The sequence below is a fragment of the Passer montanus genome, unplaced genomic scaffold, assembly GCF_014805655.1.
Source record: "Passer montanus isolate IOZ18808 unplaced genomic scaffold, ASM1480565v1 scaffold82, whole genome shotgun sequence".
Lineage (NCBI taxonomy): Eukaryota > Metazoa > Chordata > Aves > Passeriformes > Passeridae > Passer > Passer montanus.
The window spans coordinates 2,242,320-2,268,803 of NW_024373479.1; the positions used below are offsets into that span (position 1 = coordinate 2,242,320).

The window sequence follows — 26,484 nt, forward strand, 5'->3', positions numbered from 1 at the left end:
ACGCTCTCAAAACTGTGACCCACAGCAGGCAGAGACAGCCCTTGCAGCTCCTACCACCTAGTGGCTGCAGGATTCAGCCCAGATGGAGCAAGGAGGCTGTCTGGAGGTCAGGCAGCCTCAGCCCACCCTGGGAAATAAAGCTGCCCTCGCTGGCAGGCATCATTTAAGCTGCAGCTGAGACTAAAGCAGGCTCACACTGAGCACAGAGGCAGCACAAGAGAACAGAAAACCTTTCTGAAAACCATCAGTGGCTAATGTAAGCTCAGAAAAACCTCAGCCAGCCTTAAAATAGGCAAGAAGAAGCAGCAGTATAGATGGACTCAGGTAATGCATTGCTGTTTCAGGTACTTGTGCCTGCTCAGCTAATCATGGAGTCACAGAAAGGGTTGGGTTGGAAGGGATGTTAAAGATTATCTATTTACAATCCTACTCTCCTGTACAGGGACACCTTTCACTAGATCAGGCTGCTCAGAGCTTCATCCAGCCTGGCCCTGGACACTTCCAGGGATGGGCACCCCTGGAACAATGCTGCATTCCTGGCACCACATGAGATCACACCGTGCTGCACAGACATGTCCCAGGCTGATAAAGTCACCCCAGGCTGCTCAAGCCAGGGGAAGAGTTTGCTGGTTTGGGTGGAATATTGTAAAAGAAACAGAACTCAAGTGGCTCTGGATCCAGCCAAATTCTCAGATCCTATGAGTGCTCTGTCCTCAAACTGCAGCAGCATCTCAGGCACTTCCAAGAGCCTTCCTTTTGAGTTCCCATGATTTCCTCTTGAGCTGGGATGGGAGAGGCTGTAACTGGACACCCCTGTGTCAGGTGCAGCCTCACCAGTGCCAGGCAGAATGGATAATGACTCTTCCAAGTTCCTGAAGCAGCCAGGTCCATAATTTAGCTCACATTCCATGGGGCTGCACTGCTGGCTCAGACTGAACCTGGCACCTGCCTCAGCCCTGTCTGCCTTCCAGCTGGGCTGCTCCTCTGCCACTCAGTCCCAGTTTCTCCTGATCTTATGGGATCAGGCTTTGACTTGGCCTTGACAAATGGTAAGAGGCCTCAAAATGGCTAGTTCTTGAAAAATTTCCAAAGGCAGGCCCTGAAGGTCATTATGTATCCAGGATCTCCATGGCAGACTGGAGCTGTGTTTTGTTTTTTAAAACATGAACCAATAATACCACATTTTAAGAGTCTGGGCTGTAACTGTGATATATGTGATGTGGTTTCCATGTAACTGCAAACTGGGTATTTGTGCTGCCATGCTCCCAAATCCATAAAATTTTTAATATGTCTGCAGGATGACATTTTGAATAAGTGGTTACTCTTTTTTATATCTATAATGGCTTATATATATAGATATCTTTTTCTGCCAAGGTCTTGTTAATGGAGGGGATATCCTTATGCCATACAAACAATAAACAGAAACCCCAAGTTTGTATCAGCATGGTTAAGCCTTCCTGGAAGGACTGTGACCAGTGAATACCCTGCTGTTGCAATAATTTCTCTGCTACAGCAAAGGGGTTTAATTGTGCTTTTATAAGCAATTTAAACCTGGTTATTCTGGAAGTTGGTGTCACTGAGTGCAGACCTTGGGCAAAAGACGTCATGAACCACCTTAATTTGAAATCTGCATTGTTTTTGTAAAAAATGTTTCCCTTTTTTGTGTTATTCAGAGGGGAAGTGGGATTCAAGTGAAAGAGGAACCCAGGAAAGATTGGAAATAGCAGGGTCCTGCTATACAAGCACCACTCCCTTAGCACCATTTCAAGGACTGACCAGCTCTGTGTTCAGGGCACCAAGGGCTGAGGGGTTCTTCCCTCTGCTCCTCTGATGACAAGCTGGTCCAGAAACTCCAGTTCCAGGCTGCTCTACTGTTTAGCAACCTCCTTTTAATTTCCAGTCTAACTGTACCATGGCCAGTCTAGACTCATTTAATCTTAACCAGCATCTTGACAGCTTTGTTCCCCTCCTCAGTGCTTGACATCTGCAGACATCAATCAGATCCTCTTTTTGCTTTCAATTTGCTAGTCTAAACAGGCTGAGTTCTCCCCTTTTCTTCCTCTTTGCAAAAGACTCTGCAATCACTTCACCAGCCCAGAAGGCCTTGCCTGCACCCACAGCAGACTGTGTTCAGTTTTTCTGAACATGACAAACAGCTGCTCTCACAGTGACCTTGAATCCTCCCTGAGTTCACAGGAGGCACTCTGCACAGCCCAGGAGCACACTTGCTGTTCTCACATCCACACTGCAAATTTAGTAAGCAAAGCCATAGCAAAGGCCATAGCAATGAGTGGAGAAGTCCTCATTTGACCTCAAACAGAACACATCAATACTGGAAATTCCTGGTGTTTCAGGAAAGCCATTACAAGTTGAAATATCACAAAATAGAAGTTTCTTTGGTTACTAGTGACAACAGTGAGCTTTAAGTTTCATTTCTGCTATACAGCACAGCTGCTCTGTGAACCATGTGAGCTGTGCATTAAATAAAAACCAGCACAAACCACTCATTTCTATTAGATGAGTCTACCCAAAGGCTCCACCCTAAATGAGCACAGCTCTTCACCTCCATAACTGGCTGTTGCATCATCCCAGTGAAAAGAGAAATGGGTGGGTGGCTGAATACATTTGTCTGCTCTTTTTTTGGTTTTTTTAAGGTATTTTGGGTTTATGTAGGAGGAGCAAAGCTGCAATTAAAAGGGCAAATTTCTCCTACCTCTTGGAAGAGGAAAACAAGCTCTACTGCCCTTTAGCAAAGAACAAAATGCAACTGGAAAGGAGCCCAGGCAGTTTTGAAGAGCTACACTGCACAAAGTGCTATGGTCCTAATAACAGCTTAGCTGAGGGATTCCCAAATTCACCTTGCCATACATGGCTGTGGCCACTGCCTCCATCTCAGTCACTCCTCCCTCCACCACCCACACCAGCAAGAGGCTCCCAGCACCAGCACACACCAGATGAGGCTCCCAGCCAGGCACTCAGCCCATGCTCTGTCCTCCACTTAGGTACACAGGGCACAAGGGACAGCAATGCTGTCATCTGTCTGCCCTACACAAAAAGAAATACCAACCATACACGGATCTGACTCAGTGTCCACCCCTGTCAGGCAGACCCTTCCAGTAACCCCAAAAGGATCTTTTGTTCAGTTCTGAGCAGTCTACAAAGGCTGGCAGATACTGGAGGCTGCATTCAGTTCCAAGTGCAAATCTTAAAGTTTGCAGAAAACTCAATGCAAATACAACCTTGTTAAAAATTCAGGCAGCAACAGAGCAGAGCCTGAGATCCCAGAGGAGCCAGAGGACACTGCAGGTGTGTAGACATTTGCACTTGGAAACGTTCAATGGCACGGAGATGTTTCCAGGGAAGACACAAAGAAAGGTTTTGTGCCTTACCAGTTTTTTACGGAGCTGAGAAAAGCGCAGGATTTTGTTTGCCAAATGCCCAGCAGATGTTAGAGGTGCAATACAGCACAGTGCTCTGTTCATCCTCGAGCAGAGAGGCTCCTCCTGGGTCTGGGGTGGACACTGATAACAGGCCAGGGGCCAAATACACATTAGGTTCCTCATGGCAGCCAGTGTCAGGAGGAAGGCTGGCCACTGCCTGGGCTACACTTACAGGAGTCTGGAAGCAGCAGTAGAGCTTGGTGAGGAAGGGGTGGTTCCTGGATAAGGAGAGGATGCGTTTCTCAGTCATGGTGCATTCAACGTCGTCATCCTGGAGAATGACATCCTTCTTCAGCACCTTCACTGCATACAGCTGCCCACTCTCCTTCATCTTGGCAAGCATCACCTAAACCAAAAGCAAGGGTGAGTGGCAAGGGCTGAGGCCTCTGTCTCTGAGCAGCACAGAGCCTCTCGCACCTTCCCAGGCTGGAAATGTCACCCATCTCATGACCAGGCTTGTGGACCAAAGTGAGTCAGCCTGTTAGCATGGGCATCAGTGTGCAATCAATGACACACACCACTGCCTGCAGCAGGCTGCTCTGGACACAAATGCCCACATGCTGCTCCTGTCTGGCACAGGGCTGGCTGGTCGAAGGTCACCCACTGTGCCAGCACAAACTGCCTGAGCAGTTTTCATTCCACCTCCCTCCTCAGTTATAAAACTCAAACACACTCTTTCACATCAGCTTCCTGGCAAAGCAGAGAAACAAAACCACTATCTCACCATGTTTGAAAACCACAGCCTTGTTGCCTTTAAAGGCAAAGTCTTTACATGCTCCAAGAAATGCTGCCCAAACGCATGTTAATACACACACTTGCAGCTCCTGGTATGGGCCCTGGCATGCAGATGCTCCTTCAGGGGCTAACTTCTTTTTTGTGATTTCCAGTTCTTCACTATGCTGTCAGCTTTCTTTGTCTTCCCTTTTCTCCCTGCTCTCTGTAACCATCTTTGTTGCACAAAGCAAGCACCACTTAGTACTTGCTCTGGAGTACCACTGGGCAGCCTGTGTACCATGTTATGAAATCACTTCAGCTACCTTGGGGCTTCTTAAATAAGGAATGTGGTTTCTCACAAAATAGCCAGGAATAACTCTCACCTTTCCAAAGCTCCCCTTTCCCAATACACGAAGGAAGGTTAAGTCTTTGATCCCGACTTTGCTTGCTGAACTTTCAGTGATGGTGTTGCTATCCTTCAGGCTGCCTTTTCCCTGATGTTTCAATGTAGATCTGGAAACCAGTTTCTGTGGAAGAAAGCAAAGAAGTGTCAGCCTGCAGAGGAATTGTACTTCTGCTTCAGAGGTGCTCACAGGCAGTCAATCCACCAACCAGGTCATTTGGGGCCTTTCCAAGGGTACTTTATGGCTGCAGAGACAGAAAGTTGTGTTGGTAGAATCACACAGCTGCCACATGTGACCAGCCAAACCCAGCACTGCTCAGGGCTGGGCTGACATCTCAACACCAGCTCCTGACATGGCATTTCAGGGTGTAAACCCACTGCCCAGCACATCCCAGACAATCCCAGAATATGCTGAGGTTGGAAGGGACTCACAAGGACCATAAAGCCCAACTCCAGGCCCTGCACAGGATCATCCCCAAGAGTCAAGAGGCAAGGTTGACTCTCTCCATCCTCACTCTCCACAAAAAAATAAAGAGAATGATTGGGGAAATCCAAGTCCTCTATCTACCAGCAAAGTAAGGAGGACTGCATAATTTCTGCAACAAGAGAAATGCTGGGGAGATTTAGAACCCTAGCAGATCTCATCTGAATTTTTTATGTTTCTACTTGATTTTAAGACTTACTCAAAGCCTAGCTCAGTGGGACTCCAACTTCAAAACATGTCTGTTTTCCACATTTGGGCTGCTGGCTTGCTCCACCACTCCAAATTCGATGGAAAGCAGTTCATTCCCATGCCAGCAGTGAGGTGTTGCATATTCAGGAGTTGTAACAGTATAAGCTCACATTTCTAGAGCTTGTAATTTTGAAGTACAGAAAGATCAAGCCAACCTCCAATGCCCTCTGCTCACAGCTCTCCAGGTATGCATGTGCATACAAACGAGCCCTTCTATTCAGTTTATTGGTCTGACAAAGTCACAGGGACTTCGTGAGCTCCATCTTGTGACTATCTTGGTGTACAGCAAAGTTCCCTCTACACGGGAGACTCAGCACCATGGGCAAAGAACCAAGAGAGTCACAGAAACAGAGAGGTTTGTGTTGGAAGGGACCTTCAAGATCACTTAGTTCCAAATCCCTGCCATGGGCAGGGACACCTTCCACCAGACCAGGTTGCTCAAAACCCCATCCAACTGATCTTGAACACATCCAGGGATTGGGCACCCAGAGCTTCTCTGGGCAACCTGTGACAGCGCCTGACCAGGCTCACAGTACAGAATTTATTCCTAATATATAATCTAAACCCACGCTCATTCAGCTTAAAGCCATTCAGGGTTGTCCTTACAGCACAGTCTGAGCACATTCCTAGATCCTTTATGTCATGAATAACAAGAAGAGATCATTAAACACCAAGCACAGATTTTTTTTTTTTCTATTTTAATCTCCTTTTGATGTGCAGATGATGCAAACAAGTGTTAACAAGTGCTGATTTTTGCAGAAGGAGGAGAGAGTATGGGATTTCCCTGTAATTCCCAGGATAACTGTCTCCCAAACTGCTACAGGGGGAAGAGCAAGGATAAGAGTTTGGTACAAACCAACTGAAATCAAAAGGGGCAGCACAGCCTAATGAGCCTGCTAGACTGATACAGCATGATGGTTGATCAATGTGGCTGGCCAATTATATCAGAAGATTTACCACATCTGGAAATTATAGTTTGGGTTTTAATATTTTCTTTTTGTAGTGTTGACAGGGACCACAGATTTTTGACCAGGGATGTAGTGAAGAGTGAAACGGTTTCCCCAAAATCACACAGAAAAAGTAACAAAGCTGGGAAGAGAACTAGGCTTCTTCTTGAGCTCTTTTGCTCTATCACAAGCCATGCATGCAGATAGCATTTGCACTTGCAGTAAAAAAAAAAGGCATGGCATAAACATATTGATCAGTAATTAGTCAGGGGGTCTTATTGTGCTCTCATTTGTGATAAGCAGATCAAAGAGTGTTGAAAAGTCACAGCACTGTGAAACATCGGCACATTGCAAAGCAACACCTACAGATTAAAACCTGGATGTCAAACATCCATTTTCCAGGTGATGCCTTTGCCACAGACCTACTCCTGCAGTGCATCACCCAGCATCACCTGTCCTAGGGGAAGCCTCTGCACCCACAGAGAGACTCAGATGTAAATGCTCTAAATAGAGAAGGAAAAAAAGAAATACTCACCGAATTTGGGGAAATGCTTCCTGGCTGCAGACCCATGCAGGCCAAGGTTTTGGCAAGCTCTGCTGAGTTCACCCCACAGTTTGGAGCAACGTTTGCTTGGCATCGGATGTGGACGTTCATTTTACACACTGACAGGGGCAATGGAAAGTAAAGGAAAAGGAACAATTAAAATAATTTGGAGGGGTTCACTGCTGAGAAACAATTTACTAATTCTGCTTCAGGAAAAACACCCATATGGGCCTACCTTACATCTTTAAACTAGACGGTTTTTTTGCCACTGATCTAAGTAGAAGCAAAATTAGGACTCTTGTAAGGGAATAAACTCCTGAAAACCAGAAACAGATCCCAAACTCTCCAAGCAGGATGCCATTATTGCCTAAAGCTTTTCATAAGTACATATTTTTGAGGTACATAACTACCATTGCAGCTATGTCTGTAAGTACAATTAATATTTATAATGCCACAGAATTTGCAACAAACCTCCCCTGCATTTTCCTGTATCTAATTTTAAAGACAGCATTCAGTGGGAAATAAAAATCATTCTTGCTCCAGCTCATGAGCACACACACACCCTCTTGTGGGAGATGACAGCAAGGATTTTACAGTCTGGATCACTGAAACAAAAACTTAACACCAGAACATGCTTAGTCATCAATTAATAGCAGGGTAGTCAGCCTAAAGCAATGACCTTTTTTTCCCCTCAGATGCCTTTTCACTGCCTTATCTCATTAACTGAGGAAGAATCTTCAGGTAAAGGGAAAATACGAATGCAGGAAGCAGAATACTTTTAATAATGCAAGTTAAACAAAGTGCAAAGGAGAGTCCTTCTGGCAGCCAGAGATTAAAAAGGAGATCAGCCTTTTTTTAAACTCTTACAAAGATAAATATTCATTGCTCAGCTTTCTCCTGAAGGTTGCACAAACCCAGCCCACACATTGCATCGAGAATCTAAAAAGAAATGTATTTTGTGAAGAGGCAACAGTGAGAAGCTGCTCACTTTTACACTGTAGTCCCTGTCTCATGATCCCCCAGAGCAAGGAGCCGCAGTGGTCACAGAACGTCGGGACTTTGTAGTTGTGGATGCCAAATTTATGAGGAATGTTGATCCCAAACCTCTGTTCAGTCACCTGCAGCAGCAAAAGGAAAGAACAGGTTTAAATTTCAAACACATATTTATAAGCTGGTGTTCATTTGCATACAGGCATTTAAGTGCAAATCTAAGAAAACAATTTCAAGTCAGAAAATGTCCCAGTCCATCATCTCACTGAGGTTTACAGCAAGTGAATACTGAATTAACAGCCTCACCTGCTGTGAGCCAGCCCTGCTTTCCCTGCTGGCCAGGCCAGACTACCTAGCAAAGCAGATTTTAAATAAGGGTTGCCTAGCTTATTTTAAATTTTTAAACACAAGTTAGAATAACAATACCTCAAAACAAACCAATCCCACTGCAGTGTGAATTACAGCATTTTTTAATCACACAGTTTCAAAATTATTGACTTCAATACTACGTGAAAAAATATGTAACTTTAGGTCAAACTGTTGATTTTATTAATTTTAATACAGAACTGCTTTCACAGCTCCTCCTAAAATTCTCATTCCTCTTTTTGCCCTCCTTGTAATTAAGAGCCTTTCAGGCACACATTTCACTTTATCACTTGCACTCAACCCCTTTTTAACCCTGTTCTTTTCCAATTGCAAACCATTCACATCTCAAGGGCACCTTTAAAAAATGTTTCAATGGCTGAAGAAAGCAGTCCCCATTTAGCATATTCATCATTTTTGACTTTGTTTCTCAACATGCAGATCCTGGAAAGCTGAGGCGGAACCCACAACTGTATTAAAGAAAAGTCAGGGGTGTGACTGGAACAAGAAGTTCAAGGTGAGTGGTGCCTCCTCACTTCTGGCTTCTTTTAAAGTAGTTTAAATGTGTCATAAAACCTTCATAATCCCAAGAGAGGGGTGAGGACATTGACTATTTAACTTGCACTCTACCCTTAGGCTTCTTAACTCGTTTTCATCTGGCTTGTCAAGGGGTCATTTTAGGGAGTTCAGCTCAGCAGTTTGGAGGCAAGAAATAACAAAGGCAATTGCATGCCACAAAACACAGAGCTGCTTTGTGAATAAACAGATTTGATTTGATTTTTCCTCAAACAGTTATTGAACCATTTCCAGTTCCAGAAATGAGACACGCGATGCACAGGGCAGCGTTAGATGGGGATGTTACTCCCATCTAACACAGCCAAAATCAGCAAGAAGGAAAACCTTCAGAAACACAAGTTATGCAAGGGTTCTTTATTACAATATATTTCACAGAGCAAAGGTGTGGAGCAACAACTAAATGAGCAATCAGAAGAGAAAAAAGAGGAAAAAACAAAGACCAGTGATTGGCCAGAGAAATCCACATTAAGAACAAGACACCAGATTTTGATTGCACCACAGCTAATCATGCAAGAAAATTGCCAAGGAAACCACAGGATTTGCTATTTATTGATGCCTTCCAGTGAAGATATGCTGACTTCTTAAACCATGTGCTAGTCCAAACAGTTAATGGCATCAACAGAACAACTGGATGACATTGCATGGCTTCTAAACAGGTCCCCATCACTCTTTTCCACTTTTAAACCCACAAATAAAAATAACATAAAGTAAATTCTCTTATAGGACAACCCCAGCAACCCAGATAAAGTAAGAAGACCCAAAATAACCAACACGACTTTACCTTGAGATCATTCTTGCTAGTATTGTTTTGGCACGTGCAAGCTGTGACAATGAGGTGATGGCAGCGCTTGTGTACAACACAGGTGCACACTAGGAAATAAAAGAGGCACACTGAAAAGAGCCCTTGCAAGACTCAGAACACATCAATCCACCAGCTGGGCTCCTTAAGGCTCAGCTGCATCATCGGCACACAGTACAGATGTGAAAAATAATTGGTGGCTTGGAATTTAAAACAGATCTGGAGATGTATCTTTAACCCACTGCAACAAAAATTCTGCACTGGATTATTCACACAGCCTAGAAAAAAGCTGCCTATATCAAATACAGGTGATGGACACAGAAACAACAGCACAGCTTCTAAAATACTCAGAAAATGCTGTTGAAATAATTATCCAGTAAAGAGTGTTTCACACAGCAATATCCATTTTGTTTACATGCAGATTCCTTTCACAGGACGCCAGTGCCCTATTATACTGCACAGGAACAGGCTGTGTTAGGCTATACTGAACGACCATGAAGCAGGCAATTCTGGGAAAAAGGGAAAGGCAAAATAAAGGGAAAGGCAGAACAATAACTGAATGCAAACAAGCACCACATACATCTCCACACCCAGTCAACCAAACCATGCATTCAGGCAGAAGTGCTGTGCCAACCCACGAAGTCACAAACTCCCAGATTTTACTTTGTTCAAGGGAGAGAAAAGAGGGTGGCCATTCCAGCAGGGTACTTTGTGTCCCAATACCAGCTGAGCACTGTCCTGAAGGGACCCTGTGTGCCTCAAGCCCAGCTGGGTGTTGCATGTACCAACTGAGTGGACCTGCACAGGATGGAACAGCAACTGGACATGGAGGTGTTTGCAGGAATGTCAGTGGCAAACCTGACAGGGGCTTAAAAGCACAGGTCTGGCTGCCTGGGCAGGAAGAGGAGTGGTGATTCCAGAGCAGCTGACAGCTGCAGGATGTCCCAGCAGCATGGGAAAGCACTCCCAAAGCAGCACATCCCACACACACACCATGCAGGAGCAGGGCACCTTACCTTGGCACTGGTATCCCTGCTTCCCAAACACGCCCCTGGCCAAGAGAAAACAGGGACACAATTCAATGGCAGAAGGATGGCTGTCTTGCAGATTGTTTCAGAGGGCAGAGCCAAAATGCAGGAGGATCCCAAATTATCAGATCCCATAGCAGAGCTGCCCAGCAGTAGTGGTGCAATCCAGCACAGGGGTGTGAGAGCACAGGAAAGCACTGCACAGGCATGGCTCACAGGGCAGGCTGTCAACGTGCCTGTATTCCCCATATTCCCCCTCACTCTCATTTCTCAGGTATCTCACTTCATTACAACACACACCACACATATTACACTGATCCCAGCAGCCCACACCCTGTTATTATTTCTCCCACTCCATGTTCTTTTGAGGAATATCTATGTTTTTTCTCCTTGCTCTGCCTACTCCTCCACGTGCATTACTTCACACCTCTCTAATGGCTTTCCTGTTCTCAGGAATTTTCTCTAAACTTTCAAGCAACTGGTTTTTTTTCTCCAGTGTAATCTCAAAGCTCCACTCCAGTGAGTGGGGTCTTTCTTCAGGTTGCTTCATTACTTTTTTTCCCTTGAAACAACATCTGTGGTTACAAGGGAGGAACACTGCCACATCTCCACACCAAGCCAGTTTGCTTCCAGCATCCAAGATATACATCACCTCTGGCCTCTCTGCAGCAGACTCCAGTGTGGAGCACAAATGTACCCTGCCAAACCCGATGGCCAAAGGGCATCACATCAGGCAAAGTCCTAAGTGACATTCAGGACTGGGGGTGCCTTGTCCCCAGAACACAAAGGACTGGGGAGCCCTGTGCCAGGGCGTCTGGGCTGCTCTTACCAGATGAACTCCCTGCAGTGAGAGCAGTAGGTGGGCTGTCGCAGGTAGGTGGCCATGAACTTGTGCCCGTTCACCTGGTGCACCCGCCTCCGCATCGCCCGCTGCCGCTTGCGAGTGAGGTTCTTAAAGATCCGGTCCCTCTGCAGAGTCCCTGTGCAGGGGGAGAAGGAGAAAAAATGGACAACAAAACATTAAGGTCATCACACGCAGTTCTTGCTTCTGGTTTTGCTACAGCATTCAGTCTAGGCCCTCACCCTAAGGAGGTGGCCATGGAGATGATGCTAGGGCAGCAGCCCCTCTGCTGTGAAAACGGGCTGGAAGAGCTGGGACTGCTCAGCTGGAGAAGAGGCGGCTCTGGAGAGACCTTAGAGCTCCTTCCAGTGCCTGAAGTGGGCTACAAGAGAGCTGGACAGGGACTTTTGCCCAGGCCATGAAGTGACAGGACAAGGGGGAATGGCTTCACACTTAAAGACAGTGGGTTTAGATTGGATGTTTTGAAGAAATTAATGACTGTGAGGGAGGTGAGGCCCTGGCAGAGGCTGCCCACAGGAGCTGTGGCTGCCCCATCCCTGGGAATGTTCCAGGCCAGGATGGATGGGGCTTGGACAAACATGGCCTAGTGGAAGGTGTCCCTGCCCATGGCAGGGGCCTGCGATTAGATGATATTTTAGGTCCCTTCCAATACAAACCATTCTATGATTCTATGATAAAATGCTTTCAAAAGCCACGGTTACGTCCCTAGTTTAGAAGTCAGGGGACTGTGGTCTAGAACAAGGATGGCATCTGGAGCAGGTACAGAACTTAATTGCCATGTCCCTTTTCACTCAAAATTGTAGTTTTTATCTAGAAATATCTGCCTTTTCCTATCTTCCCCTCACTCCTCTCCTATATTGAGACATGCCAGTAAGCTATTAATTCAAAAACTGTAAATAGACCAAAAGCTCAAGGCTAATGAGTTGTATAATAATAACAATACACTGCTTTTTGGGCAGTAACTTCTGAAAACACAACTGCACATAACCAACTGACCACCACCACACTTGCTGACTGAAAGCAGTGCCTTTCTTTGAGAACAGTGTTCATCCACCTTTGGTATTCTCATGCTACACTTCTTTATCACTATTTGCAGCATTGTTACATACTTCCAATACCTCCTGGGTTGGTAAAAAACACCCAAAAAAACCACAGGCTACTTTCTCAATGTTGTTTGATATGTGCCACACTCAGCTTCCTTTAAAGGGTTCATTTTCCAAAGGTTAGGCAATATTTGATAGTTCTAGAAAGCAAGGATCTAGGAACTGCCGGCATTCAAATCTAAATTGTCTCAAAATAAAATTTAATTTTAGAACAGAGTAGACTATTTCAGTTAAAAGGGACTTACAACAATCATCCAGTCCAACTGTCTGACCACGTCAGAATAGACCAAAAGTTTATGTACTTTAAGAGCATTGCTCAAACATTTCTTAAATATGACAGGCTGTGGGCACTCACCACCTGTCTATGAAGCCTTTTTCCATGTCTGAATCACCTCTCATTAAAAAAATGCTTCCTCATGCCCAGTCCAAACTCCTCTGGCCCAACTAAATATCACAATTCAATTATCTATCAATATAATCTAATCTTTTTACTGAGTTTAGTTCAGCCACATAACAATTTCCTAGCAAAGCTCAATTTACACAAAACAAGTGTCTCTCAAAGGGCATGAACTGAGCTCTAGATCAAGAGAGCCATTCCCATTTAGGCAGCAGCTGTCCAAACTGCATATCCCAGCCAGCTGGTCTCTGGGATCCTCACACAGACCTGGTCAGACTCAGCTGAGCTTCCCAGATCAAAGCCTCCTCTGGGGCACACTTGCCTCAGAAGAAAGAAATGAAATTTGCAGTTTTCAAGCTATTTAATTTGCAAAGTAAAGGCTGTGAAAACAAGGGCATTTTTGGCAGGGGGGACAACACAGAATGTGCCAGAGGTGACTGTGCCACGGTGTTCTGTATTCAGGACTCTTGTTTTGAGCATGGACTGGATGCAAGAGCAAAGCCAGCTCCTGCCAAACCCTCTCCATGGATATAATTCCACAGGAAGGGACAGGTCTCTGAGCTCCCAGAGCACTGGATTGGCAGCAGGACCCAAACACAGCTGTCACCCTCCCACTTATCTTGCCACAAAAAAGGGGGCAGAGCAATTCCCTGCTTTCAACTGGCTTTGCTGCTTAACCACCAGGGAGAAGGGAGTGGTGGAAATAGAGGAAAAGCTGTCAACCTGATCAAGGCCTGAAATGCAGGAATCCCACATCACAGGCATATTTCCTGGTCCTCTTTGTAGGAGTTGAGATAAGGGAAACCATGCTGTCAGTACTGAGCCCAGCCACTTCAAGGGGCTGTGAGCCACAGGATGTATTCCTCTTGGTGCTCATGCTACACGTTTAGAAGCAAAGCCAGCCATAAAGCCCAAGGGCTTTCTGCTGAGCTCTCCCAGCCATTTGTGCACATGTCCCTTCCACAGGCACTGATGGAAACCTCCTACCCGATGGCATCGCTGTGACACAGAGCATGGTTTGACTTTAGGACAGCTTGCCTTTATTTTTTACATGGAAACACATGCTGTAAATTAGGATTTTCCCATTTCAACGTACCAAGAAAAAGGATGTGGTAAGGCTGATCCAAGCATTTAACAGAAACCTGCTTTCTTCAGTGCAGAGCTCCAAGCAGCTGGGCAGAGACTGGCACAGAAGAGCCTGCCTTTGTAGGGAGGTGCTTAAACATGTTTAATTCCCACTGAGGTCAACAGGATTCAGGGGACCACGGGAATTACCAGACTGAATCAGAACATTGGTCCATCTAGTTCAGCATCCTCTGTCAGTGGGCAACCATAAGCACATGACAGCAAGATGGAGGAACTCTGCAGCTGGGAGATAATTTGCCTTTTTCCCCACACACAAGATGTCATTTTGATCTCCAGAAATGAGATCTGATTTGTAGAGGTTTAATATTCCTTTCAAACGTTCAACCACCATTGCACAAGTTCAACTGCCTTGTTATCTACCATAGGAAACAAGCCCAAGAAGAACCTCAACAGGTCAACCAAAGGGTCCTCTAAAAAGAAGGTGAAGAGACAGTTGTTCTGCTGAGCCTGAGCCTCCTGCAACTTCCTGTGAGAATTAAAAAAAGAAACACCCTTATAGTATTACAGAATGTGCCTAACTTGAAATTCAAGAGATCATCACTCTGATCTAGGTTTAGGCAAACATCTAAGTGCTTTTCCTGGGTCAGGGCCAAACACCTCAACTGGCAAATTATCCTGTATTGGTGTTCAGCATGGAGAGGAGAACTTCTGAGCCATGGAAAGGGAAGCACAGGGTGTGAGTGGGTGGTGAGCACCTAAGTAAACCACCTAAAGAAGCAATCCAGTTACCAGCCTGCTCCATGCCAGCTGCTCCATTAGAAGCCCAACAGCTGATGCCCTTTAAGCCCTCATTTAGCAGGGTTTAAAAGAGTATGTTCCAAATTTAGCTCCTACAGCTTCTGGCTTTTTTTATGGCTCCCATCAAGAACCAGCGTGGAGTAATCACCTCCCTGGTGCTCTCCCAGGCAGTGCAGACCACACATGGCAAGAGGGAACCAATCCTTGGCACCAGGAATAGGGGACAGTCAATGACAGCCTGCAAAGCCACCCATGGGACACTGCTGTGCATCCCTGTGGTTTGCCCAGCTTCAGACAGACTGTAATTCTGAAACAGTTCACAAAGCCCAAAAAATTACAGGCACTTGCTTTTTCCTGGGCTACAGAGGAGTCTCCATGCTGCCTGGACTGGTGGATCACATCCAGGGTCAGCCTGAAGCTTCCATGCCCCACTCTCCAGACACCAAAATCCCACAGCACAACAGCTCCATCTTGCAGACCTGCTTGTCATTAATGCCCATGCCACAAGTTGGGGTATTTTCTTTGCTAAAAGCTAACGCATATTTAAAACACTCTTCAAATTTCACACTTTCTCCCACTACTTGGCTGTCAGACCCTGCTAATGTTCTGCTGATACTGCACATCTTTCTGGTAATCCTCACCCATGCTTATGTTCATCTCAATTTACAATATAACATCTGAGTGTTACTAAGCAGGCTTCAGGAAGGCATGGATTACTTTCCACATGCCATCAACTCTTTTTGGCACTCTTCTTCCCATTTCCTGGTGCTGGCTCAAGTGAAAAGGAGAGGGAGAGCCCAGCACAACCTCAGCCATACCTTGAGCCCAGGTATAGCTGCAGGAGACCATCCACCACATGATTCACTGGATCTACATATGTAACAACATCCCACAGAATAAATCCCTCTGTCTCAAGGCTTGGGTGCTCATGCATCCCACACACCACACCGTGGAGCTGGCCAGTTCACCCCTCCAACAAGCTGCGAGTGATTTTGAAATGGTGAAACATATGGCTACCAAAACCCCCTTCCTCCCAACCAGCAGGAGGGCAGTTCCTCAGCTCACACCCAGCACATCTGTTCAGCAGGTCCCAGTGCCACTGGGTGAGAGGCTGTGGGCAGAAATCATCCACCAACACAGCACTGAAGCCTGCTAATGGAAGGGCTGAGAGAATTGAGACTGCTCAGCCTGGAGAAGAGGCAGCTCTGGGGTGACTTTAATGCAGCCTCTCAGTACCTGAAGGGAGCCTACCAGGAATCTGAAGAGAGACTGTTTGCAAGGGTATGTAGTGCTAGACAAGGGGGAACAGACCCAAACTGAAAGAGAGTAGATTTAGACGAGTTATTAGAAAGAAATTCTTGCCTGGGAGTGTGGTGAGGCCCTGGCACAGGTTGCCCAGAGAAGCTGTGGCTGCTCCATCCCTGGCAGTGTTCCAGGCCAGGCTGGATGGGGCTTGCAGCAGCCTGGGATAGTGGAAGGTGTCCCTGCCCATAGAAGAGGGTGGGAATGAGGTGATCTTTAATGAGGTGGTCTCTTCCAACTCAAACGAGTTTGTGATTCAGTGACAGGGTGGCCAATGCAGCAGCCCCTCATGCCTCCCATCCTTGCTGTCAGAGGATATAAAGCCATCAGAGATGTTTTCCCAGCTTATGTTTTGCATTCTGGCCTGTTTCCTATAGGATAAATATTTTCCTTCTGGACACAGAGAGTGTTTTACAAAACAAAGCCATTCTAGACCATTACAGAAACCCAGACTTTTAAAACCCTCTAACCTCTGGTAAAGCAACAACCACCATGAACGGTTCAAATGTCCAAATACTGCTATAAAAGCAGACAAGTAATTGCTCAGTGAAGGGAGTTTCCACATCCGTGGTTCAATTGGGCCATTTGTAAGTACGGGGTATCCACTGTGCCTGCCTCTGTGCAAAACTTAACTACAAAGTTCAGCACTAAAAAGCCTCTTCCCCTTTCCTCCTCTGCACTCACACTGAACGTGTGTTTATGGCAGTGAAAATTATACATGCAGCGGGAGAGGAGAATAAATAATCCACCAAGTCATCTGAGGACACGTGCAAGCACCAGCACCTCCTCACCCACTCACAGCCCCTATTACCACCCCACCTGCCCTGGCAGAGACCCCTCCTTTCCCCCCTGCCCCAGTCTGTATTCCAGGGGGTTATGGCAGGCAAATCCTTCCAGTGGTGGTATAACTACAGCAGGAAAACAAGAGGAAGAGCGCAGGGTGAAGTGGTGTGTTTGGAACTGTTTGGCTCAAGTCAGGTCTCATCTGCTGGAAGTAAGTTACCTAGTGTTACCCTCCCATATGCACCATGGCATTTTAATTTGAAAGAAGATATTTTAAAAAGCAATATAAAAGCCTTAAATCAATAATGTTAATAAGTAAAAATTTAATTGAGCCTTTTTTTACAGTACCAGGAGCAGTATGCACATTATCCTCCCCTGGAGCACTCCAGGCAAGCTCCCTTTGGACTGAGTGACACACAAGCATGGAGCAAAGACTAACAACTAATTTTACTGGAGTATAAAAATCAAGATATAAGATTAAGGAACCCTCATCTCTTGCAAGCACCACAGCACTGAACAACAATCTCAGATCATGCTAAATGCTCATCTAGCTCATGCCCTAACAGTGAGTAGTAGTGGGTGTTTTAGGAAAAGAATACATAAATTAGACCAAGTAAATTAATTCACCCCCCTTACACCCTCCAGCCATCAGTATGTAGGTGTTAGGTGCTCTTTCAGTATTTACCTAACAGTGGGCTTCCTCACATCTACTGAATATAAACTGAGGCTAAACCAATCTGTTTATTTCTCTGGCTGGAAAACATGTAAGTTATGACAAAAATCCCTTACTAAGGTTTTGCATCTTTTAAGCAGGAGTTTTATCACCATAATCCTGTGGATGGTCAAAACCACGAGAAGCTTTGCTAATTAAAATGCTATAAACACAAACACACCATTGAAGAAGCTGACAGCCTGACCCTGAAAAGAGAAAAGGATTTAAACATCCTATTCTGTTTCTCTAATATTAGTACTGCAGAGTGAAAGCCTTTTTTTTTTTTTAATTACAAAGCTTTTCTTCAGTTCCCCTCAAAAGTTAAGGTGGATGCACAAATCAAACAGGTGAAAAACAGCCACCTCCACAAAGACCATGCTGACCACATGGGGTTTCTCTACAGCAGAAGTTGATCCTCCTGCAGCTTTTGCCAATCTGTGCACGATCCGGTCTCTGCACTCTGGTTCCAGCCCCAGGAGAGGCTCCTTGCAAAGCAAACATGTGGCACATCAAACACAGGCTGGGACCTAAGTTTGATCCAGCTGCTGTTTTGCCCTCTGAAACTGGATGAAGTTTTGTGTGAAGATCAGAGAAAGAGGCAGCTAGGGCTGGCAGCACTATGCTGTCTTCCAGGGCTTCACGGAAAAGCCATGTTAAGGGCAGCTCATCTTTTAAGATGCCAACCTGTCAATATTGTCTGAAAGAGTAAGAAGGAACAATGATGCTCTGAATCCAAGAAAAGTTTTCCCCACTCAGGAATGTGAAACAGCACTATCAGCAGTCTTGGAAAAGCAAACATGTAATCATCCCTGCATCAAATCACACAGAACTGTGCACTGGGGGCAAGACCTCTGTTTCTTGTCCAAGTGCAGAAGTAGGGCAGATCCATCTTCCTTGTTTTCTCGCCAGACCTAGGACATAAACTCATCTCAGCTCTCAGTGATTAACAGCATTTGAGGACTGAAGGATGATGTTTCAGGTGGCAGCAGTGAGAACAGGCTCAGCGAGGTTCACACAACAATATTGGTGAGCATGAGAAAAAGCCCACCACAGGCTTATTTCTAGAATAATTACACAATGATGCCAAAGCTCTGGTGGTACCAGTAGCTAAGACAGAAGAGCAACTTCTGGGGGGCTCAGTTTTCTTCAGCCTCTTGGATTTGGCTGTGGCAGCACCAGGGAGAGCAGGACAGCTCTGCACAGCTGGAGTGACCAGTGTGTGGCTGCTGGGAGCATCCTCATCTTCAAGAGGGGAGATGGCTGCAAAGCCAAGGGTACAGCCCAGTGCTGGGACTGAGGGAGAAATAGCTGCCTTTTTTGGGTTTTTTCTGCATAACTTCTGTGAGAACATGAGAGAGAAGGAAGAAGGCAGCTTGAGAACCTCTAAAACAAGTATTTTTCTGCCTCTTCAAGTCTCCCAACCAGTTATGAACACCATACAGGTTACTTTGCATAGAGTTTTAATCCCAACTGCCACACAGGTTTTCAGATGTGCACAGAGCAGCTTTTCCACATGTGCTATTACATGATTTTTCTTGGAAAAGTTTTTTTTTCCCCTAAGAAAAGTTGGTTTTAGACATTTGTGTGCAGATGTTGACAGCTCTGAAGCAAGGCACAACGGTATGTTGCACAAGGCTGAAAAATGTCAACAGAAAAGCCTTTCCACTCATTTCTATAGTGAGTAACCTTACAATTCCATCTCTGCAAGTTTTTGCATTCATTTGCAAAACCTCAGGATATATTTGTTTGCCAGAGAAACCAGGCTTGGGCAACAATGGCAAAGAACCGTCTCAGCTTGCACAGAGAGGAGACTCCAGGAGAAAAGGATTTTATTTAAAAATCAGAAGAGGGATTTGAGGGAGACAAGAGAAACCTGAGCACTGAACAGAGGCTGTCAGAGCCCCAGGCTGGCACTGTGACCAGAATGCCACCTCCTATCTGTCCCTTACCCAGCAAGACACAGTTTCAAAAACAAAATAAATCAGTCTGGTTGTATCCCAGACAGGTTGTCCCTCTGGCTGTAGCTGAACAAGGTCTTCCAGCAGAAGCAGAATCTAAAAGTCACCCTAGACCCACTGTCCCCTTCTCACAGTGGAGTCCTCTCCCTGCCATCTGTGACATACCAGCATTCAACTGCTCCATAACTCATAAGAACAGGCAAAAAAACCCCAACAAAACCCAAAACACTTCTCACTGCATGGCTCATTAGAGCCTTAACAAACTGATGCCTCTCCCTCCTCCCCTCACAATTACAATCATTACTATTTCCCTGGGCTTATGCAAGCAAATTTCCATTGCAAAACCTCCTGTTGGTCCTTCCCACTTACTAAACTCAAGAGAAAAATGTTGAGATGTGATTTACTAGGCAAGGAAACTATTTTAATACATTATTCATTAAAACCAGGAAAATAAAGCTAACAAGGCAACTTTGATCTTTGCCATGATTAATTCATGCACCAGAACCCCTCTGATTTAGAAGATCTCAAACCAGCTGCAGAGCAGAAGTAGCAGCAATAGAGTGACAGCATTTATAAGTCAAAGCTCCCATCACTTGTGCAAAATCCTCTAGAAAAGCAGAATTGGTGGCAGGGAGATCCTGAACCCCCCCTGCTCCTGGGGGCTCCTGCGTGTCACAGCCACCAGCAGCTCACTGCTGTGGGTGCTTCCACAGCAGGGATCACAACTTGCTCCTGGGAGGCCCTGCCCACACAGGGAAGCACGAGATCCAAGGCAAACCTATTTTTAACCAAGTGCAGCTTAAAGGTATTTTTGAAGTGGATGTTCTGGGGACATTCCCCTTTTTGGGCACGGGGGCAGCTTCAGAAGTTGGCTGCTTTGGTATGGAAACAAGGATGTTCCCACAATGTCTGACAATCAACTAAATCTGCTGAAAACTCACACTTTTATGTCCAGGTAGTGCAATTTGCTAGCCACAGGTTTAATATCAACCTCAAAAGAAGCAGCAGGAGAACACTCTTGATGGAACACAAAGACAAAACACACAAAGCAACCAGGATGAACAAAAGGCCAGTTGAGACGGGAATATCAAGCATCTTGTGTCCAGAGCATCCCCAAGTTTTGCAGCATCTCCATAAATAAGTAACCATTACTCAACACAGCAGCCATCCCTAGGATGAAATCTTGAGCCTTCCTCACCAAGAGCACTGCACTTTTCTCCACGAGAAAGCAAACTGTATCCCAAAGCACAAATGGACTCTAGTCAGGAGCAGAGTACCTGGAAAAGCTAATTCAGCAGGACAAGTTAAACATTCCCCTTTTTCTGCCACTGGGGCCTCCGACTGCTGCCATGAGAGGCCTCAGCTTTTCCCCTGGAGGTGCACTGGCCTTGGGCTCGCTGGGCAGGATGATCAACACCTGAATCACCACCCTGCTACACCTGGCTTCTCCTGGTGGACTGGTCACTCCACAGCTGAGGAGCCAAAGTGGCCCAGCAACAAACTCAGCTCTGATCCCTCAGCTGACCCAGGAACCTTTGAGATTTCCATGTGGCAGCTTGCCAATGAGTCCTCTAATTTCAACAGCCTTAAAAAGCAGGTTGTTTACCATGTCGCTCTCCCACGCAGGTTCCCACACACCATGGGCTGAGTGAGACACTGCCACAGCAAAGCATCTGTCAAGAAAAGTAAATTCAGCCTCTTGTATTCCCAGCTTATTGGGAAGAGCTCTGCCAAGAAGCAGCACCTCTTCTCATCAATGCATTCCCGATTTCCTTGGCAATGCAGCAAGGAAATACTCAGTGCTCAGGCAGGGGATGATCACACAATCCATCCTGAAACTTCTGCAGATGGTAGGGACCATGAGTGCTCTGCCCCTCCCAATGCCAGGGGATTATTGGGATTTCCCAGAGGGATTTCCCAAGGCTTTCAGGAAATGCAGTTGGCCCCAACAGCTTCCCAGCAGCCAACACAGCCAGACCTGATTCTCTCCCCTTCCCCATCTCCTCCCAAACATGGTTTTCACCCTGCAATACATATTTCTCCACTTCTGAAATATGTCTCTGGGATTTCAAAAGCAGATGTCCCAAACTCAAACAAATACAGCTTTAAAAATGCTGGCTACCACATGGAGAGGGTTCTGCCTGCCTCAGCTCAGGCTCATAGAACCATAGAGGTTGGAAAAGACCTCCAAGATCATTGAGTCCACCCTTGACCAAACATCACATTGTCAACAAAACCACAGCACTGAGTGCCATGTCCAGCTGTTTCTTGAACACTGCCAGGGATGGTGACTCTCCATCAGACTGCTTGGGCAGTCTGGTGTCAGCAGTTCCATAATGTGACACCATCAATTTCATTCTCCCTAACAGGTGCCCCTCTCCAGCAGGTGTAAGAGCAGCAGTAAATACATATCCTGCCTCCCCACGGGCTCTCCCATCTCACTCCTCTCAATTAACAAACAAGCAGAGGTGTGTGAGTAGGAAGAAAGTCACTTTCCCCAAGAGTTTGTGAGAGATACCTGAAACCTGTACCTCGCTTCATCTTTTTTCCTAGTCCTTCAATGGGGAAGGGACACTTCAGGAGGGAATTTGTTTAGGCTCAAGTGACAGGAGATGAAAGCCAGCCCGTGGTTTGAAGGTCACAACAGCCCTCACACAGGTTTAAGCAGATCTCCCCCCACACAGCACCCTGCCTTCCTTCCAGCACTACCTTCCCACACAGCCATTTTCCAGCCAGGTCATGGGACACAGGGATTTCTCTGCCACGGCCTTCACGTGCAAGTTGTCATCAGCCCTTTTGGATGCAATTGGACACTTCCCTTGAAGGGCTTTTTTCCCCCACTTTGCCTCCCATTCATGAGTGAAACACAGAACCAGAGTCAATGTAAGTAAAAACAGGTGTAGGACTAGAATGAGGCTGTCACTCAGCAAGGATTCCTCACCCAAGAACTCTGACCTGGGCAAGCTGGACAAGAAACATTTTTCTGCCTTTATCCTTGCTGACTTGCAAGTGAGATCTGCAGGTCTGTACTGTGAACATACAGGGAGGACATGTTATAGACATAAAAATTCAGCATTGCCTGACTTTTGAGTTTTATTCTCTAGTGATATCCTTCAAATGAAAAGGTTTCTGGCTTTAAAGCAATTTCCTACATTTTATGAACAAAGAAAGTTATTATTGGAAGCAAGTTCCTCTGCTGGAACTGCAGCAGTCTCCTTGGTCCTGGCTCAGCAGCAAGGCTGTGGTTTTGAGCACAGCTCCAGGGAGAGAGGAGAGCACTAACAGGGGAACACACTTCCCAGGAAAGGATTCTGCTTTACTGTGTGGATCAGTGCTAGTGACAGACACACATGCTCAACAAGTCTGGCAGCTAGACGGCAGAAAAGAGCTGAGATTCTGGGATTAAAAACAGTTCCAGGCTCCAGCAAGAAACTGGCTTTGGTGGTCAGAGTTATGCTGCTGCTGCAGCCTTTCCTGTCCCCTGCAGCTCCTCTACAATTCCTCCGTCCATATTCTCCTCCTCCCACCTCCTTTAACCTTTTGGGCTTCTTTTAAGCTGTTTCTTTCTGACTACTCCTGCCCATACCCATCCATCACCACTCCCCACATCAGTCTCCTGTTTCCTTCTATCTTCTCCTTATATGCCTTATCTCTGTCCTTCTTGCAGACCCTTATGGCTCTAATTCTTCTCCCAGCAACTTTTCCAAGTGTTTCCACCATTCACTGCCCTTGTCCTGTGTCTCAGCAGATGGGACAAGGAGAGCAGGACACCTGCACAGCCAGACCTCCTGCCTTCCTCCCTCCTCTGCACCACTGCTGGGGCTCCCCCTCCTGCTTCACTGCAGCACCCAGGGCAGGGCTGAGCTCAGTCAGGGAGAATTCTGGCCCAAAAAACCAATCACAGCCCTGCTCCAATTTCCCAGTCCAGACAGCTGGTGCAGAACTGGCCTCACTCAAAGCAGCCCCAGGGAAACCCAAGAGCATCCTTTTCAGACAGACAGATTTACCCTCAATTATGAAACTGTCTCACTCCCTCATCTGCAACCACCAGCAGTGCTGGCGGTGCCAGGAGCAGCAGCCACTGGGGTGGCTCAGTGCAGGTGGTGTCCACAGCACCCCGAGCCATGCTGATGGCATGCAGTTTATTCCACATCACAAATTTTCCCCAAAGACAGCAGACGGGGACAGCAGAAGCTTTCATCCCTCCCTCTCTTGCCTCTGCCAAGCTTGAGGTCACCCTGGCCAAACAACGTCAGGATCTCTTTGCTCAAAGCTCTGTTTTGATTCAGCATTTCATTCTGGAAAACAAACAGAATCATTGCTGCTGAAGCACTCCAGGAAACAAAAACAGCTGGCACTGGAGAGCAGGAAACTCATTATTTTCTGCCGGGCATGGTCTGGAACAACCTAAAACAGAGGTGTATAAATTGCAAGGGTGAGTATTCACCTCCTAAAGCACCACTAGAAGATGAGCTCTGCTCCTACAGCTCCATTCCAGCTCACCTAATGCTGAAGACCCAGTCCTGCCCTTGTTTATTTGGGACATGTTGTCCCCCTGCAGTGAGGTGCAGGACTGAACTGTACAACAGCCTCACCAAGCAGCAGACTGATGCTGCTGATCCTCCTGATGTCTGTGGAGCCACAGGAACCCTTGGGTCTCCCCACGAGCACTAACAATGCCTGAATTGTTATAATAATAATAATAATCACCTCCCAGGTAAACTGAGGTAATTAAACACTGCAGCACAACAGCATCTGTTACCTTCAGGGGACAAGGACTTCTGGACACTGGACAGGCTGGGCTGCCAGGCACCCAGACACAAGGAAAACCCTCGACTGGGGTGGTACCACCTAAATCAGGAGTCTCCTCCAGCAGCCAGAGTTGAGAGGCTCAGATATTAAATTGGATACAGCCTAATTTGACAGTTGGTGGAGCTGAAGTTATATGTACATACATGTATATATATGTGTGAGTGTGTATATATAGATATAAAGAGAGAGAGAGATGAAAAAATGAACAGCATGGTTTTGTTGGTATTTTTTTCCCTGCAGTCTCTGGCACAGATTTACAGAGTGACCCCTGGTAAGGCACCGAAGCTTCTGGACAGCCATTTATCTATTCCATCAATCAGGCACCTCACAAATTGTGGTCTAGAGAAATTCGGGTACAGTCTGAGGTGTGCTACTGTCAGGGCATCCCCTTCATCCCAGTCCAGGGTATCATCCAGATGCATTCAACCACACTGGGTAGAGAGAGGAATGACCATGAGACAGCATCAGGGTGCAGCACCCAAGGCTGTGCTATCATCCCTGGATCCCAGCACTCACCTCCTATAGCTCCATGTTCCTCTCCTTCCATCCCACACTCCCCATCCTGCCCCACTGCAGCACAAACACCAGCTCCAGCACAGCCCTGTCCTCCAAGGCCAAGGAGATTTCACCTCCCCTAGGAACTACCATCACCTCTTCCAGGAATCACATGGAAATAAAGCAAAGAAACCTCTGCTCCTCATTACAGCCAGGAACACCGAAATCCCACTGATTGCAAGCCTGCATATTTATCTCTAGGTTTCAGAGCCCAGACAAAACACAGTCCACTGAGGAAGTGAAGTTATCCCTGGTATTGCTGTTTGTTGCATTTTTACAGTGCCTGGGTATCTCTGCAGTTGGCAGATCTTGACAAGTCACAAATTACTGACAAACACCTCTTGGCCTTAGACACACTGCAGTAGCTGTGGGGCTCAAATGGATCATTCTCTGAGAAATAAAAGTAGTCTTGTGGATATGTGTCAGGCTGGGATGCTGTTCTCCTCCTGCCTCTGCATTACAGGCCCTCCATAAACACCAAGCAAATCACTTCATTTCCCAGGGTTTGGCTCTTCCTGCTACCAGGAATAAACAGCTTTGTTTGTTTACTTGCCTGTGAAAATTCAGAATTTAACAAACTTGCTTTGTTTTGTTTTCTTTTTTTTTTTTTTTAACAGCAGAGAGACATATGTGAGATATCAGTTCCAGGGTGCAAGAACACTCAGGTTCTCTCAGCAATATTTATTACATGTGAAATGCAATGTGCACATTTTGAAAGTTTCACTTTGAAATACAAAAAAAGAAACTCATGGAGACTTCAGGACAAGAACAGAGCTGCTCTTGCTTCCCCTGGCTTGGCTGATAAACCTCTCTTGGGGTGTGCAGAGTGTGACCTCCAGGAGACCAATACCTGCTCAGGACTTCAAGATCAGCTTCTGGAAACTTTTTACTTTTTAACCTGGCATTTTATTTTTTAACTTGACTGAAATCTTTCAGCAAGGCTGAAATCTTTCAGGGGATCCACTGAAGTTCACCTGCCTGCCACACAGAGATGCACAGCATTTGTGGATTACATTCCTGGTCCCTGCAAGGGCTCACTCAGGGTGTATTTTCTGCCCCATGTGACTCAACACTGTCCTGACCTATCTCCATCTGAAAATGCAGAGCTGAACCAACATGGAATGGATCTGGAAATCCCTTGCCTACAGCACACAGGTGTGACAAGTGTAAAGAACTTTAAAAAGGGTAGACACTGGAAAAAAATACAAGAGTGTAGAAATGCATGTTTCCTGCTGGTCTCTGCCACATAAGACTGGGATAGACATTAAAGACTTCCATGTCCTCAGACTGTGAACCAAAGACAGCAGAACTTTCTTTACCTTATTCTGCATTGATATGTCCTGTTTGGGCCAGCAGGTTTTCTAAGTGGTGTCTACTATAAGCTTTAGAACTCTGCTAGAGCCAGTAAACCAAAAGAGAAGAATGGCCTAAAAAAAACAGAGGATGAGAACAGGGCATTTTTTTATTCCTGCTTCCTAGTTTCCAGTATTTATTCCCTTAACTATAAAAGATGGGCTGAAAGCAGTCATTATTGCAGTTTACAGAGGATTGGTAAAACTCTTTTTCCTCCCTGCTGTGC

General features: G+C 46.0%; 1 protein-coding gene across 1 annotated transcript in view; it reads right to left on the reverse strand.

The window, feature by feature from the left end:
- The window catches only part of PRKCH (protein kinase C eta), a 113,271-nt gene that overhangs the window by 55,684 nt on the left and 31,103 nt on the right, over positions 1-26,484 (reverse strand). The window contains exons 3-9 of the mRNA XM_039733064.1: positions 11,367-11,517; positions 10,526-10,560; positions 9,492-9,580; positions 7,770-7,899; positions 6,773-6,900; positions 4,538-4,681; positions 3,613-3,786 (exon numbers count right to left, since the gene is read on the reverse strand). Of these exons, the coding sequence (XP_039588998.1) occupies positions 3,613-3,786; positions 4,538-4,681; positions 6,773-6,900; positions 7,770-7,899; positions 9,492-9,580; positions 10,526-10,560; positions 11,367-11,517 (851 nt within the window). The remainder of the gene's footprint in view (positions 1-3,612; positions 3,787-4,537; positions 4,682-6,772; positions 6,901-7,769; positions 7,900-9,491; positions 9,581-10,525; positions 10,561-11,366; positions 11,518-26,484) is intronic.